The 18,245-nt window shown below is 39.6% G+C and overlaps 1 protein-coding gene across 1 annotated transcript in view; it reads right to left on the reverse strand.

The window, feature by feature from the left end:
- SLC35F1 (solute carrier family 35 member F1) overlaps positions 1 to 18,245 on the reverse strand; it is a 248,110-nt gene that overhangs the window by 105,382 nt on the left and 124,483 nt on the right. Inside the window, exon 2 of the mRNA XM_048065495.2 lies at positions 1,518 to 1,693. Coding sequence (XP_047921452.1) covers positions 1,518 to 1,693 — 176 coding nt within the window. The remainder of the gene's footprint in view (positions 1 to 1,517; positions 1,694 to 18,245) is intronic.

Here is an 18,245-nt window from a genome sequence, read left to right on the forward strand (position 1 = left end):
TGCAAACAGCTAGGCAATCCTACATTCAGAAAAATTATTTTTAAACTCAGATCTCCAGAAAGATGCTACTAATATACATTTTAAGCCTTTTGCAGAGAAAAGCACGTGGTGATGCTTCCCCCTACACAAATTGAAATTCCAAGACAGTGAAACACTGCCTGAGCAATCTTTCCTTATGTAAGAGCTGACATTTCCTCAGCAGATTGGCCTCTGCTGTTTCTGAAAAATGTCAATGGAGACCAAGTTTTGTAAAACTCAAGCTGTAATACATGTAAGCACTTTGTGTTGCAGGACAGTGGTACATTTTTAATTTATTTTTATTTATTTATTTCTTTTTTTCATGGAAGTGAAACCCTTACTGTTTTGGAACAATTTCATATGTTACAGTCTTGTATCAGAATACCACACTGATGGAGGAACTTAAGCTTCAGAGTTGTTCCCAAATCATTTAAAGATATAACATCAAAGATTGATTCAAAATATTTGCTCCTGTAAGAAAATGTGAACCCCTCAGTATGCTGATAGATGCACTGGAGCCTAATACATGTTCTATCTTTTCCTTGACAGAGCCCTTCCCTCCTTATGTTAGGAGAGCACAATCACAATAGTACATGATATTTTTGCTCTTTTATTTTGTTTCTAATCCATGTGTTCTGCGAAGGTGAATAAATAAAACGATTACGAAAAAATGAGTGGGTAAGAAATGTACTTAAATGCATTCACCTCCCACACCTCATCTAGACATGAAATCTCAGAGAAAGGAGGGATGGGCAGGAAAGGCACAAAAAAAATGTATTATATATAGGCTGTCAAACAGAGGATCATTTGACATATGGTACCGAAGTGCACTTGAATGCATTTCTCATTTTGGCAGCCAGATCACTTATACGAGCCCTGTCCCACAACAGTGGCAGGGCCGTAGAGCTTCTCTGCCCACTCAGCATTTCACAGAGACAGCATCCCAAATTCCCTCCTTTCATCTCCTACTTCCAAAACACTAAAATCTGGATGCTATTTTTCGCTAATAGTGAACTACTGAGCTGCCTTGATGAGCAACTAGTATGAACAAGCTCTTCTTTGCTTGCATCTGAGCTCTCCTTAACCTATGTGGCTTGTAAAGCATACTATTCCCCAGCAAAATATGCAGTCATCTAAAACGGACCCTGAATGTGTGGTTGTGGTACCACAGTGGCAAGCCTAAGAGGAGTATTGCCATAAAAATAGTTAGGATGTGAAAAGTACTGATGTTTGGTTTTTTGATTATGGGTAGAAGCCCTATCCTCGAATCTAGCCCTAATCATGAATCTATTAATTCATAATTTGTTAGTGAAGATCTGTGTGTTTTTTTTTTTAGTTTATCTAGTAGGTATTACTAGGCAATATAAATATGTTACAAATGTTAATGGGATATGTGTCTAAATCACAGTTAAATATAACTCATTTATTATTTTTCTGCAAAAGCTTTATCCTCACTGTCTTATACAAAACAGTTATGCGTTTCAGAGATGGACACTTACCTTGTCTGACAGCTAGTGTTGTCGTGTAGACCAAGAATAGAAGGATATAATTGAGGAAGCTCTGAAAAACAGGTGTGTTGGCATGGAAATCTTCTGACAAATACTTGCTCGTGAGGCCAATGCCACAGATAAGGAGGGAGAGTACCTGGCCAAGAGCCACAGACAGCAAGAGATCCCTAAAAGGAATAAGAAAAACACAGACCTTAACCACTGAGCCTTCTCACGCTCATCCTCCTCCAGAATCATGTTTGAAAGTGTTAAGACACAGAAGAAACACGATGCTTCAATCAGTGAGGTATCTGCTGGGTGTAGTGATGTAACGTTCCATTATTTCTGCACTTATCACTGGCTTAAACATCCCCCAAGCACACAAGCTTTTATTCACATATTAAACAACAGCAGATGGTAAATCTCTACCATTTAATTTCACATTTCACTAAGGATAAATGATAGTTTAAATGCAACCAAAATACAGCACCTTTTTCTTCAAGCCTCTTCCTTAATAGAGAGACCCAGGAGTATCATTCAGCTAAAGCGGGAATTACAGCTCCTCCAGGACTTAGTAGCCAGAGAAAAAAAAGCAGAGGAAGGATTTTATCGTGTTTCACCATCAACATGAATTTACTGCGCAACTTCATTGCCCTCATTTCATTTCCATTTCATTGTATAAACTGTTCTTTCCACCCACTATGCAAATGTATGTATCTTTTCTTTTGTCTTTGTTACCGCTTACTTTCCTTTCTGATTGGAGAAAGTGGAAGGTTCTGCTTTTTTCATTCCTGTCTCCTTCTGGTTCTTAAACCTGTATTTTCTGATTTGGCTTTTTGCTTTAATCTGTTTTTCTTGACCTTGATCTCCAGTCTCCGCTGTTCTCCTATCTAATGTTCCACATTCTCTCTCCCCACAGGTCTCTGATAGTTTTTCCCTTTGTACATGTTCTCTGTCTTCATATAATTTTCTCCTCCTTACTCTGCTGTATCTGAAAGCCCACTCTTTTATGGTACATATTCTTTTTATGTCCTTTCTTCAATCTTTTCTGTGATAACCTTTTCCATTCCAAGTATCTGTTTCTTGTACTCTTCCATCAGAACTGTACAGCCATATTCAGCACAAACAACCATTCTTTTCTTATTTGTTTTTAGTCACAGGATATCCACAGCACAGGCATATATGTGCTTTTAAATTACCCTTATCCCAGATTCACTGTTGGTCAGTACTTCTGTGCTGATCAAGCCTGTTCCACCACCACCCTTGCTCCATGCAAATGTACAAAATGCATCACGTTGGTATGGAGCAGGACCAATAACAACTGCTGCCAAGGACTGGAAAAGGACAGTAGAAGGGGACAGTTAGTCCAAGTCCTCCTGGCTGCTGCTGTCACTGTCATCAGCCTCCAGAAGAGACTGTAGGTTTCTCAGGAAACCCAGGAAGGAGAAGGGAAGCACGTTCTGCACATGTCTCATTAGATCCTCATATGAAGAAAAAGGCATTAGGCAATCCTAATGATGTAAAGGAAAGAGGGGAGCTCTCTGATCAGCTGTAACAATATTTCATATTTCATGTGTGTTCTCTTCTGCCAGCCCATAAAAAAACATTGCTTCAAGGCTGCTTTGCTTTCCCTGACAGATTTCCCTGACCTCAGCTGTGAGTATTTGGCAGCAATGAGCATCTGTGCTCCAGCAACAACTTCCCTTGTAAACTCAAGTGTCAAATTTGTTTCCCTTTTTCTCATAAACAATCCTCCCACTAATGTGTCTCAGTGTCAGTCATGGCGTGATTCAACCAAGCAGACACTGGAAAGCACAGGAGGTTGGGTAGTTATATTCATCTAACATACCTCGCTGACAAACAGTCTGACACAGACAGTAAGAGAACAAACTTTATTGTGCTAAATCCCGTGTTTTGACGGGAGACTGCTGGATAAGTAGAAACTATGATTCCACAACTACTGCCTCCACTTTTACATTACTTACTCTACTGCAAAACATAACCGTGGGAAATAAACACACTCAACAGAGATGACATCCGAGACTAAGACATGAATGCTGTGGAAGCGTTGGATCCTCAGCTCCTGCCACTACCTGCAATGCTCTTGATGTGGAGTAGGAAATTTGAACAGTGACTGCAATTTAAATCCACGTACTAACCTTGTAAACTTGTATATAATTCTTCAACCAGTTGGGTAGATACTGGTTTTTAGGTTTTTGTCCTACAGAGAAGGTTCATGCAGTGCTGTCCTCTTGCCTACTACTATTTTTGTAGTTTTATTTCATTAACAAATTGAATGTTTGCAAATTTGTATCTCTAAGTGTGTTCCCTACTTCACACAGGATGCAGGTGGTTATTAACAGTCCTCTATATCTCAGCCATGCCCGTTAGCAAATGTTGTATTACATCCATCGTGGTACTGCCTCTGTTCTGGAAAGAAGCATCTTGGATCCTACTTGGATTTACAGAAAACTAAATATATCCCCACTTAATCATTCATGAAATGATTTTTCCAATAATATATTCCTTGCTCCATATGGCAGCTGGCTGTTGGACATCACTTATCATTACTTTTTTAGGGGATCAAAAATTCCACTCACTATTGTATTACTGAAAGAGCAATTAAGACAAAAAGTAATTAGGAATTCAGCAAAAGCAGCCACGGACAAGAATCAACACTATGAACCTGAACACCTCCAAGTTTGTAGATAAAGTTTGTTTGTGGATCAGCATACAGTCTCTGTGGCTTGAGAGAGCATTTAAGTAAAAATTGTCTTTTGAACTAGAGTTTAAAAAAACACAGGAAATTATTTGTCAGAGAACCATGGAAGTAGCCCTGCAAATTGCACTGACTTTCAAAACATCAACTACATAAATGACATTGAATACATATGTATTGCTTGCCTCTAGTTTTTGTGCACACTTTGATTTTTTTTTTTGTTTGTTTGAGAAAACTCATTCTGAAATCAAGCAGTTGTGTTCCTTCTCCAGTCAGAACTTAGTGGAATATTTCACATGTGGTATATGACACAGAAGCACACATTTCTTCTTTTGTCTCTTCAGCATGAAGAGAAGCATAATTTAGATATTTAAACAGAATTAACTCAAAGGTCCTCAGACATCAAGAAGGCATTACCCATTTTATACAGTGTAATTATTCCTAGGACTGTGCCCACATTAACTCTTCTGCCATACCTGAAGACAGCTCCACTACTGACATGAATGCTACGCAGAGGAGTGGGTATGTTCCTCTCCCCTCAGCAGTGTAGGCCACAACTGATGCTAACTACTACCATGAAAAACAGGTGAAATGAGTAAGTAAGAGAAACCAAAACATAAGATTAATAAAATGTGAATGGAAGAGAACAACTCATCTCTCTCCAAGCAGAAAAGCAGAAACAAATCTCAATTTACTGGTTTTAACTAGTGACAATGTCAGACAGAGCAACAAAGAATAATGTAATATTTGGATAACCCTAAAAACCAACATAAGATGCCTGAACTGTACAGGAAATGCATGATAGCATTATCTGTGTTTCATTTTTCCTGCCAGCAATGATCTAATAATACAAGAGTCTTAGCTCCCAAGTCTTTAATACCTGTACAAGAATAATAACATACCCGTTCTTTTTTTAAGAAGAATGAATTAGCAAACATTGAAAAGAAGCTTTCAATGTCTGTGGAAAACCTACTACTTCCTTCAGAGAGAGGAAAAAGCAACTAACCCACTGCTGTCACCTCTGGTACTCACCAGACAGTATCTCTCCTAAATATCATGCTGGCTATTTCAACACTATTATATTATATATCTAACATATCTGCATCAGTTTTCCCTGTTGGTTTTAATACTCTTCACCACTCAAAGTCAGGCACAAAGAGGGTGATTTCTTTCCTAAGCTTTCAGTCTGTCATGTTGGCTTTGGCAGTATTTTCATTTACTGACGAAGCGCCATTCACTCACGCCTTGAAGAAAAGTTATGTGGTTTGAGGGCCTTCAAAGAAAGCACTGAAAAGACTGTCACTACAGAAAGCTTCACAACATTGAGGTTTTCTACCTGTTGGAGGCCAATTTTGCAATAGCTGAGTGTTGATCTCCCACTAGGATCAACAGCCAAGTCTCAAGCCAAGTTAAAACAGGGGAAAATCTTCAGCTTAGCTCTGAACTTCGATCTCACGAACTCATGACACTCACTTACTAATACAGAGCAAATAAAAGACATTCTTCTGTCCGACACCAATTTAAGACCTGTTCCTTTAATTTTTGCTGGCACTTGAATTAACATTCTGTATCAGAACCAATCAAATCAATTTCTGTTTAGCCATTACTGCTAGATAATGCTTAGCACTTGCTACTGAGTCAGACATGTATTTTGAAGTAAGAAGTAGGTCAGAATTGCTCCTCGGCTGCCAGATGTCACACTGCTAGGCATCTATCATGGGTGTTTCATGATATGCTAGCAGAGATTAAACAATACTTCTTTATAGCCTCTTTAGAAATAGTGCCAGAAGATAAAGCCTCATCTTTGCATTGGGAGCCATTTAATTCTGTTTAAACGCCTGGGCTGGTAGCTGCTGTGCATTACTTTTACTTGTTCCTCCAGGCATATGGAAATGTCTATCAGTTGAGTTGCTCTGCGTTTATCAGCCATGGTAACACCACAAACTTCTGGAGGCAGATTTTCTCATATCTAAAAACCTCTGAAGCTTGTGCTCGGTTCCTAGCACATACACGCTGGCATGAAATAAGGTACTAAATACATATCATCAGGTTCTCCAGTAATTATTTTTCATGAGGTTAGAACCTCATTAGCTTTGACTTGGCTTTGATTGCCAGTCTATTTCCATGTCCTCCCCAAAACATTAAAACACCATTTATAACACAAAATCAATGCAGTACAACGTTCAGAACAGGCCACACAACCACGGTTGCTGTATGCTGGATGAATCAGTGACTTGCAAAGAGTGACTACGTGATTTAAACATCTGGGGCTGTTTTATTCCTACACTAAATCCTGTGCTAAATCTGATACTCTCCATGTCAGATTTCTTTTAACTTAATTGCTTTCCCTCCTCTCTGTTGTACTTTATTTGGTCTCTCTCCACTGATAGGTCCCCACTGCATCAGTTAAAAAGTACCTTAGAGGGTAAAGAAAAGAGGCAACCAGTACTTTTAATCTCTAGCATGAGGTGTGTTAATCCTTCAGCATGCCACAGGTTCCAGCAGACAAGAGATTAGCAGTCTATTTCTTGAGCTGAGATTTCACTAGACAAACACATCTGTACAAGCTGCTCTATAGCACTGCTAGAGCAGGCCTGCAGGCGGGACGACGCTTTCTGCGTGATGATAATGACTGCTATACATAGTTATCTTTCCAAATGTTCCAAGCGTGTATTTAAAAAAAGAAAAGACAGACACACTTCATTTAGAGACTGATTGCTCTTATGCCATAGCTAAGTTGATGATATCTGTCACAGGACTGTGATTTTACCAGGTTTTTTCACTTGAGTGCATTTTAGTGTGTTTATATAAAAGTAAAAGAAAAAATAAAACAAGGTCTTAAAAACTTTACTTTGATTCACAGTGAGCTGAGCTTATGCCCCTATGAGAATCAGGTCAAATTTATTTATGTGGTTAAAGTTGGATATGGAATCTCAAACACCCATCAGTAGAAATGTTGGCACACATTACTGTAGGAAAAGATGGAAAAGCACACATCTAAAACGCGAACACCGAAACCCCCAGGATCCAGCTGCTTCTACTGCAGCTGAAGTTCCAGCACCATAGTGCATTTGAATGGCTGCCTAACGAGGATATGGACATTGCTTCCATATTTTGCTGTTTGCAGTTAATGCACATAGGCAGCTTGTAAAAGAATAAATTAACAAGATTTGCTAAAACCTTTTCCAGGAGAATCAACTGAGATCTCATTGAAAGTTAAAGCTTCAGATTTTTTTAATAAGTCTTAAGCATGTGAAGCCTCCTATTTGTCCGGCATTGCTCCAGAACTGATTGCACACAGAGAACAAGACTCTGCACTAATTTTGCACAGAAACTTATCTTTTCTTATTTTCCCATCATTCTGAAATGTCTGTTACACAGGTGAAAAAATCTATATGTTAGCATGTGCAAACCTTCCCTCTTCTCTATGTCTTTTAATAAGGTAAAGACTGCAGCAACGATCTTCAATTAATGTATTAAAGCATCTGCATGACACTATAGTAATTTACAGAAGTAGCCACAATATTCTATAATAAAATGTTCATGGCACTAATGAGCAAGTTCTTCCACATATACACTGATAATAACTCTATTGGCACATGTACATTTATTCTATTAGTCAGCTGCTCCTATAATGTACATTCTCCATGATCATACTGGATAATGTCTCAAGAAAACATAATAGTCTTGAAGACCAACACAAAAGATTTATCTGTTTTTAATACATTTCTGGCATAAAAGAACAAATCAGCCTAAAATATTTTCAGAATATAGGCATCAAGCATCATTGAAGAGTGAAATGCCAAAGCTTGAATCCCAGTTAAACCTATATAGTGAATTAGAATATAAGTAAGTCTATTGACCTACAAATCAGAGAGTGAAACCCATGCAAGACCAAGCCTATCCATCACTTAATTCCCACTGAGTCATTATTTTGAAATCTTCAGTCGCATTTAAATGATGTACAGGCTGTATACTCGATCTCAGCACAAAGGGTGAAATTTATCGATGGTTAGTTGCAAAGTACCTCAAGCTCCCACTAACGCTCAAAAGAAATGCAGATTCCTTGCAGTATCTTGAGTGGATTAGCTCTTTATTTTCCAAACATGACCACTTTAATCTCTTTACAAGAGGACAGCACTGTAGACTCCATGCAGCTCAAATCTTCAGGCTGGTTTGAAAAGCTCCAGGCCTTGAAAACCTAGGCCTATTTTTCTTAGTGAAGAAAAGCCAGCAGAGGAGTAAAAAGCTAACCAAGAGTTCCTCATCTCCTCATCTGTTTTCTGCTCTGTATCCCCAAAATAAAAAATACTTTTTTTTTTTTAAACCCAAGGCTTTGAGCCCTTCCAAGTGGCCCAGAACTTCAAAACTCATTCTTTTTCACTAAGTTACTAAGTTTAAAGTCTTTATGCCTTAAGATGGGGAGAGAAGGTCTGTGCCTTGTTACTGTCTTCCTCTCTTCCCACATCCCCAGTTGAACACCTTCTTTCTTGCATTACAACTCTGGACAACAAGAAACAAATCTTCTAGATACTTTCCCCATTGAAAAGCAGCTCTATATTGCACAGTGTTGGTTGTGTCTCTAAGTTCCTCATCATCCATTACATTTCTGCAAAGTCGCTGTCTCAGATGGGCTCCAAAGGAGGGAAGTGCGATTACAAGAAGGACATCGAGGTGCTCCAGCGAGTCCAGAGAGGGGCAACGAAGCTGGGGAGGGGTCTGGAGAACAAGTCTTACGAGGAAGCTGGGATTGTTCAGCCTGGAGAAGAGGAGGCTCAGGGGTGACCTTATCGCGCTCCACAGGTACATTAAAGGAGGCTGTAGCGAGGTAGGGGGTGGTCTATTCTCCCACGTGCCTGGTGACAAGACGAGGGGGAATGGGCTAAAGTTGCACCAGGGGAGGTTTAGGTTGGATATGAGGAAGAACTTCTTTACTGAAAGGGTTGTTAGGCATTGGAATGGGCTGCCCAGGAAAGTGGTTGAGTCACCATCCCTGGAGGTCTTTAAAAGATGTTTAGATGTAGAGCTTAGTGATATGGTTTAGTGGAGGACTTGTTAGTGCTAGGTCAGAGGTTGGACTCGGTGATCTTGAAGGTCTCTTCCAACCTAGATGATTCTGTGATTCTTTGCTTCAGTGGCCCTGGTGACAGGGCTGTTGGGATGGCAAGGCACAATAGGCAAAGGAGAGCCCCAGCATGAAACTGAAGCATGCAGGACATGCTGTGAGGAGCAAGGAACAGCCAGACAGACCTGGTCAGGTGGATGGGACTTCCCAAGAGCTGGAGAAGCCCAAGTATTCACCAAGTCAACTGGAAGGACATACTAGACAGGAGGAAAGCACATTTTTTATTTTTTACCTTTTCGCTTCCCTATTTGAGTTTTTTTTTTTCCTTTTGTTGTTTTGTTTTGCTATTTTTCATTCCTTATTTTTATTTGAATACAAGCTGGCTTGTATTTTAGAGCCTTTTGGGGGAGCTCACTAAAATTCAAAGTCTAGGTATATCTACTTCAAAGCAGTGGCTGACTCAGGCTCCACTTCTTTTAGGTGACAGCTTGAGGAGCTGGTATAGATTGGGTTCTGATATAAAGAAAGCAGAATCATATATTCAACAAGTTGCGAGAGTCTCTAGAGCAGCTGCTTAACATAAGATCTTACCTAATAAATTTCCCGAGTCTTGTGTATTGTCAACTACAGCAATTCTTGATAATGCATTTCATTTATTATAAGATTTTATACAAGTTCACACATGCGCTCACAACTACTTGTGTTTTATAACTCTTTAATAACAAAGGAATTGGAAATTCTTTAAGACTATTCTTATAAAACTTACTCCTCCATTTAATATTTAGAAATACACTGCTGAGACAGTCTGTTGCAGTGACTGCAAGTGCAAACAAGGGGCTTCTTATTTTTTAATACAAAACACATTTTAAAATAGCAAAGGAAAGTGCAGAGAGAAAATTTTCAGGCAGTTATTTTGATGGAGCCCAGTAGTAAATCATTACAAGCAAATTTGTGTTGGTTTTGTTTGTTTGTTTGCTCGTTCTTTGAATGCAACTTGCTAATAGTCAGCTTCATTCACCAGTCATACAACAAAGAAAGAAAAAGGAAATTTATCCTAAGAATATGCCTCAATTTTGAAACAGACAGCTGGCTTCCAACTAGCAATTTCCTAGTGCTTTTCCAGCTACAAATCACAGAAGGACATTGGGAACCACAGGCTTTTTCCCTTTAAAGATGAAGGTCTCTCCATATACACTCTTGGCAACTTCCCAGTCTAGAGAGTACTGGATAGACTGAAAATATTCCAATCTTTCTGATGCAATCAAAAATACAATTACAGATGGCCATACAATAAAAGAATTCTATTTCAGGCTATTCTGGCAAATAAACAGACTGAAGCTAACTGCAGCCTATTAACTTCTATAAATTGTTACAATGTACCCCCATATGACTACAGACATTACCACTCCTAAATATAAAGATTTGGTCTAGACCAGAATAATAAATGACAAAATTATCTTTCCACGTGAAAGCTGACAAAAACTGTTACAAACACTAATTGATGACTACAGTACTTTTAAACAAGTAATTCTTCTGCCATAATCTTCCAGAAATTAATTCAAAAAGTAAGATTTGCAATCTGTTTCTAAATAGAATCCAGGAATCAAGTATGGGTTATGGTGAGCTGCAGTTTCCCAGGCTAGAACTCCAAGTAAAATATGAGAGCTGCTGCAAATACTACTTTTTAGCCTATGAAAACTAGTCAGAGTCACTGGGCTGCTGGAAAAGTTTGATCACCATTATTTTTATAATTCAGGAATAAACCTTGTAAATAGATGGCTTTATATGGGAAAGATTTGCTCTTACTCTGTTCCAAATGTACCAGTTTGAGCTTTCAGTTGTTAGAGGAAATTGGGATGTGGAAGGACTGACAGCTCTCTCTCTTGGAGAAAATGAAGTTCCCTGTCACATTTTATTAGTTCATCTCACTTGCAGTGGTTTTTATGCCTAAGGCACAGGACATTACAAATACAGTGATGAATATTTTTAGATAATGTGAGAAACAGTTTTAAAAGTTTCAGTTCAGTTAAGATCATCATTAGCTCCTAGTTTTCTCACAGGAGCTCATAGCCCACAGTAATAGACCTGGATGATTCCCAGCATCAAGAAAAATAGCTCACTAGTGCCCTAAGAAGTACAACATCACTTCTTATTGCTCTCTTGCCATTACTGTACAGTGCTAATACAGTTTAAACTGATGGGAGTTTATGGACTAAGTCTTACAGCTATTGAGAGACAGTTGATAAAGCAGCAGGTGAAAAGCATTACAGTTCTTGCCGTACCCCTGCCACTGATAAGCCAGCCTTGATTGAGTGCTTTGATTCAAAACAAGTTAAAGGACTCAAGATTCCTCAGGTGACAAATGCTAGTGTAACTTAATTCAGTGTTGCCAAAAACAAGGGCTTGGGAAATTAGGTTGAGCTCCCAGAAAACTGCACATATGTGAGTCAGTATGACTGTATGAAGGATGATGTCAGGTTCTTCCTGATGCTCCTGAGAATTGCAAAAGTTTTTCCTAAATTTCTGTCCCTGTAAAATGCCCACTATGAACGCACGTACACCTGAGGACTGGCTGTGCATCTACAATTAGGTGCCTGAAGTGATTACACTTTATTTGTTTCTCCAATAAAAATAAGCAGGTTAAAAAAATAGCAGGTATGAATATTGAAGGTGCAAAGGGACATCTATAAAGGTGTTAGATAGCTTTCGGATACACAGAACTACTAGTTTAATTAGTGCAAGATAGAGTTGTGTTTTTTTTTTTTTTTTACATCAGCACATCTGCAAACTGCAGATATTAAATTACAATGACTTCATTCTAGAGAGCATTTAATATCTAATGTAAAAATATAATTTAAAAATTGAAATTATTTGGCTTTTGAAAAATCTTTTCCTTGGCTAAAACTAAACATACTTAGTTCCTCAGACCACAACTGTTTTTATTTATTTTATTTATTGCAATTTTATGGAAGTTATTGGTAGCATTTTCAAAACACAGAAAAGTTGAAAAATCCCTGCTTCAGTGGGACACATTTTCTCCCCAAATAGATATGCGCATTTCCCATAAATCTGAATGTTTTTACTGTAAATTCCAGCTATCTACATGCTTAAAACAAGTATAATAAATTTTAAGAAAAAATTCCCTTAAATTGGCCCCTTAATTGTATCACTGGTGCTGAAGGATGAAAGATATTCACATTAGCATTTCACCTGGGATGGCACTAAGCTGCTACACACTTTCCCAAATCTCCAGCTACTTCAAAGGAGAGATGCCTGTGTGCCTGTGGCTCATTATGACTTCAACTTTTTGAGGCCTTGACTTTCTTTCACGATCTCCCATCTGTGGGTTGCTGCTGCTGCCTCACTTTACAGCCCCTCAAGCAGCAGTAATGCTCAAAGTTGCTTGCTCATGGATAATATGACAAATGCAAGGACATTAAAATTTCATGCATTTTTTTTCCAACAGTTTTTTAATGCATGGAAGCCAGCATTTTTCCCTTTTTGGTGAACATCCTCCTCTACATTCTTCTTACCTGTGAAAACTGCATACTTATTTTCATAGCAGCACAACTTCACTAAGGATGAACTGGAAACGCCCTTGTCAGATCTAGCTCTAATCTGGCACCAAATAAATATGCCACAGGAGGTAGAAGACATGAGTTCAAGCTCTTCAGAACAAGCTGACCACTGGAGCTTCTTAGGCAAGCACTTCAAGGGTTAGGCTGTTTCACAAAGCTGGGTACCTTCTTCTGGACAAGAAGCTTGTATGCTAGCTCCAAAGGGTCTCCTGAGGCACAGCAGGAGGCTCTGGAAAGTGAATACCAATTTTAAGTAGGTAACTGCCCCAGGGCTGCAGCAGTGTGGGATTTCAGTAGGCTACATCCTTCCTGGCCTGGCTGGTTTCCCTCAATAGGGAATTAGAGTGCTTAACTCAGGTTTACAAATTCTGCTGCAAGAGTTATCACATAAAAATTACAGTAAAAAAGCTCAACAGCAGCATCTTTAAATCCCTCCGTGGATCTGGTAAAAGTCAGTATTTTAGGGAACCAACTAATTTTGGATGTCCTGCTTACAGGATGTAAAAGGTGTTAATGGCTCTTCCTAAAAACAAGGTCCTTTTAAGGAGTTTCAAGTTGGGTGTCCAGAGCTGATGCAGTGATAACCCACAGGATCTTTCACGGGTCCTCTCTGCCTTCCTACTTCTGCAGTTCCCCAGGCCTCCAAGAAAGGAAGCACTCGGTGACAGGGGCCACTACAAAGTCACTGTCCTCAAAGGATAACGAAGTGCAGGTACTTCTCCCACTCCCTGCTTTTGCTGTTCACTCGCTACTCAGCCATGATGGCCAATACACAGCCAAAACTACATGGGAGGCCCAAACTTCTGCATCTGTTTTTAAATTTATATTCTATATAATTCAAAAAGGAAAAACATTATTTTTAGTAGAAGTTACAATTGAAGAGAATTCATCTCCCGCTAAATGAGAAGTCCAGCTATTTGCAACATAGTGCTCTTCATTTGTAAGTATGAGATGGTTCTGGTTTACTGCTCCTCCCTTGGGCTCCAAGATATATCTCTCCTTTCCTCTTCCTTTCCAGTCAATGAAACAGCATGATGGTCTCTGTCAACCACACAGACCTTACACACAACGGTGGAATAGACTCGGTTAAAATGAATGAATGAATGAATAAATAAATAAATAAATAAAATTGAGAGTAATCTGGGAAAGTGTCACCTGCAGATTTTCAGAGGGTCAGAACAGAAATTCATGGCCTACAGGATCCTCCTGCGGTGCCAAATGTATTACCAAAGCCACTGATGACCTAAAGGATAGGAACAATGACTCACATAAAGCAAGATAAAACCTGTGAAGCAAAGTGAGCCATAAGGTCCTCTCACAGGAGATAAACCAGGTCTGACATTTTGGCAGGGTACTTACCTGCCTGTACTCACTGCTTCCAAGATTGCTTTACAATTTCTCTACAATATTAGCACCTGTACTTTAGATATGCAACGAAAGAAAACATCAATCACATTCAGTTGACTTTTTTTTTAGTGGGATAGGGGTACATTTTTGCCTTCCCGGCACTGAGCAGAGGAGTAACACACAGGTGACGGTGGGCCTGTGACCAGGCCACTGCAGCTCTCCCAGGTGTGTGGCTGATACACCACCTCCCTCCCACACACCGAGTGGTGGCGGGCCAAAACATACTGCCGAGCCAGCAGAAAACGGACCGGAATCAAGGTCCAGCTGCAGTACCATTTTCTGCTGGTTCAGGAGTGAGTTTTGGCCTGCCACCATGGACTAGAAACCAGTCTGCACAAGCCCCCTTATGTCAAGGGTGGAGCCCTCTGCAGAAGCCCATCCCCATGAGGACGGCCCAGGGAGATGGTCTTCTAGGCAGGACACCTCTCCAAAGCTACAGCCTCTCAAAACCTGCATAAACTGCCCTCTGGCACCAGATGGCTTTCCTTCAGCAGAGATACATCCCAGCTATGTACAAGCTTGGTCGCAACATTCAGCTGACAAGCTGACTTTATTTCCCCCCTCAGCACAGCTTGGATCAGGCTTGGTGCGAGGAGAGCAGGGGGTCAGGCTGACAGTTGAAATGAAGAGTGTGAGGGAAAAATCAGGTATTAAATCCTTTTCTGTGCATGCCTGGCATCTGAGACACTCTGTACTAGAGCTTTACACAGCTACTGGTACAAAAATACATTAAAAAAAAAAAAAAAACACTACCATTAGCATTAAAAAGAAGAGGAAGCATTTCTATGCTATTCAATAGCAGTTGCTCTCCAGAAATCACCTGTGTGAAAGAGGATTGTCAGGCTGCAGTTATAACTAAGAATGAAATCCCAGCCTTAACTCTGGATTTCCTTGCCTTTCTGAATTGAAGTTCGCCATTAAATAGGATTTCACTGTAACAATATGCATTTCATTTTCCATTGATTTTTTTTCTTAGTAAAAAATAAAAGAAACAGAGAGAAGGCAGAAATTCTCTTCTAAGCTGCATGAGTGAATCAAATGTCATACCTATCATATACAGCACACATACTGGTTTAATGAATTATATTCATGCAGGCCGTTCTGCAACACAAATATAGGTACCTTAAACATCGTTATGGAGCAACATGCATTGGTTAATTATGTTTGGAGTAGATTTTCTTAAAAGGGCTGTATAGGGTTTTAAAGCAACTAAATACTTCATTGATGTAAAAAAAAAATTAGCTTTTCATTTCAGTCATTAGTTTACTTATGGATTAAACTAGAATGTTAACTAAATTGCAGCTAAATTACTCTGTATAGGTCAAATGCTTTTGTTTATAAAATGCACTGTGAACACACAGACCCACGTTTACACCCGAGTTGGGCAGGTGAAACTCATCCAGATGGTCTCACCTCTGGTGACCCGAGGCAGAGATGGGCTCACTGTGACTTGGGAGTGGGCTTTCCTAAGGCCATCACACTGACACCTGAGTGCACTCCCCAGGAATGTGGCTGCAGGTCAAAACATCACCATGTCTGCTCAAGCAAGAGCAGGGAAATCCAAAAGAATGAAAAGTTGTTGAGGCTTCTGCAATACAATGAATATAATTTACCCAACAGGGTGTTGATCTGCTTTTTCAGACTCTGTTCTGCATAAATATTTCCTTGGGATGATGGATGGAAAGGAAAGGACACCATAGAAGACTGTTTGCAGCTGCAAAAACATCTTTACCGATGAAAACCAAATTTGGCGTGACAAGGGCCCTTCAAATGTTCAGCTTTACATGGAATTAATGAAATCAGTTTTCATTGTGACCATTTTCCTGTTGCTCCCCAAGTCTGACCGCTAGGCCAAGTGCCTGGTCAGACAGCAGAGAGCTTCATAGGGGAAATTATCTGAACAAACAGTGGTAGTCAGTGAGAATGTTTTGGTATCATTGGTTGTCAAAGCAGATCACACTGCTGTTACAGCTTCCTCACTGCATGCATCTGTGTAAAGGTAGATAGCATATGGCCCTTCAAACATCAGAGAAATCTGAGATCCACATACTATTTTTGCAGTTTTTCTGTTTATGCTGTTGGAAAATAGCACACTTCACCAGTGTGCACTGTAACAACATGATGTACAGAATATCATCATTATTAAATTAAGGTGTGCATATAAATATTTTCATGCTCTTCTAATATGATTATGTATAGGCAGGCCTGCTTGAGAGATATCATGGGATGAGATAAGAGACATTAATCTTGTAATTAATTGCATGTTTGCATTTAATTTCTATGCTTTTATTATTTAGTACCTGTGTCAACCACTTAATTTGCCTGCAAATCATTTTCTTATATAATATTAATGAAAAATACTATACTGAAATTCATCAAACTAAGGAAATTAGAGATTAGGAAGGCTCATTATATCATTAATTTATCCTCTTCTAACTTAAAACAGTTCAAGAGCTAGGGCTTCAGTACCATTCGCAGCAGAACAGACTATGTTTTCTTACAGTAAGTCATCAGAATTAAAAATCTCATTTCCATTGTGGAACAAACTACTTATTGGAGTCTAAACTTCATTTCTTTCTTCAAAAAATTCTTTGAGAAGAAATAATAATGACAATAACATTCATTTCAACACAGACATTGCACAAAGGTCAATGTTTTTTATCTCTGTACCTACAACATTCTGAGCAAATGAACATCATGAGATTTATATGATAAACATACAGATTTGTCTGCCCAACCTGCTCAGAACAATTCATGCCTAAATATGAAGATGCTTGGGGTATTGAGGGTCTGCTGACTGAGCACAGGGAAAGATCAAATCAATGAGAGGCATCAAAATAATTGCACGCATCCCTGGGTTAGTTTAATCTAAGTTTAGGGCACTCATAGACTACCTGGTTGGGAAGGTGCACGGCTGCATTTTGGAAGGAATATCTGAGAGTGAGAATGGCTGCGAATTGGCACTGTTGCAAGCAGGCAACGCAATTGCCCAAACCAGAACAACCTAGCTACAAGATCCTTGGGAACAGAATACATTTTGCTGCAGATGAATGTGGGGGAACACCAGCAAGCCTCACACAACCCCAGATGCAAAGCCTTACCTTGAGCCTGTGACTTGATCAGAGGGAACTCTGCCTGCGACAGACACTGAGAAATTGCAAAGTGGACCCAGAGTGAGGCCAACCGGCCTGCTGAGTTTGTGCCATACCAGTGTCAAGCAGTTTAAAACACACAAACAAACAAACAAACAAACACAAACACGACCCTGCAGCTTCTGACCCTCCAGCAAGCATCTGTTAGGGCTTTCTATTGTGTCTGACTATTTCTGCAAAGCCAGACAGAAGTACACCAGTAGTCCAGCCTGGGTTGTGGGATACAAATTATGGACCTTGGTCCAATGATCTTACTCTTGCAGTGGGGATCTGGAAAAGCAGGCAGAGCTGTAGGTTTTTCTCTCCAGGGTCTGTTCCCAGTTCTGCCATAGAACTACTGTGGATATCTGAGGAAATGGCCTCAAGCTGCACCAGGGGAGGCTTCGATTGGATATCAGGAAGAATTTATTCACAGAAAGGGTTGTTTGGTCTCTCCAGGGAAGTGGTGGAATTGCCATCCCTGGAGGTATTTAAGAAGACATAGAGGTGGTGCTTAGAGACATGGTTTAGTGGTGGACTTGGTACTGTTAGATTGATGGTTGGACTTGATGATCTTTAGGGTCTTTTCCAACCTAAGTGATTCTGTGATTCTATCTGCAGCTCTCTTTGCCTCAATTTACTCTCCAGTAATGACTGTTCTGTCCAGGTCATAAAATCTCAGAGAAAAGATTCTACTATCATACACTAAAACAGCACCTACCAGAAAACCTTCCTTTATGTAGGAAGCAGAATAAGAACTGAGAGGTGACACAAAACAGCTTCAACAAGAAAACCCTGTGGAACGTGTCCACTAGTGCTGGTGTTTCCACCTCTCCTAAC

Source organism: Anser cygnoides, chromosome 3 (assembly GCF_040182565.1).
Source record: "Anser cygnoides isolate HZ-2024a breed goose chromosome 3, Taihu_goose_T2T_genome, whole genome shotgun sequence".
NCBI classification, from domain to species: domain Eukaryota; kingdom Metazoa; phylum Chordata; class Aves; order Anseriformes; family Anatidae; genus Anser; species Anser cygnoides.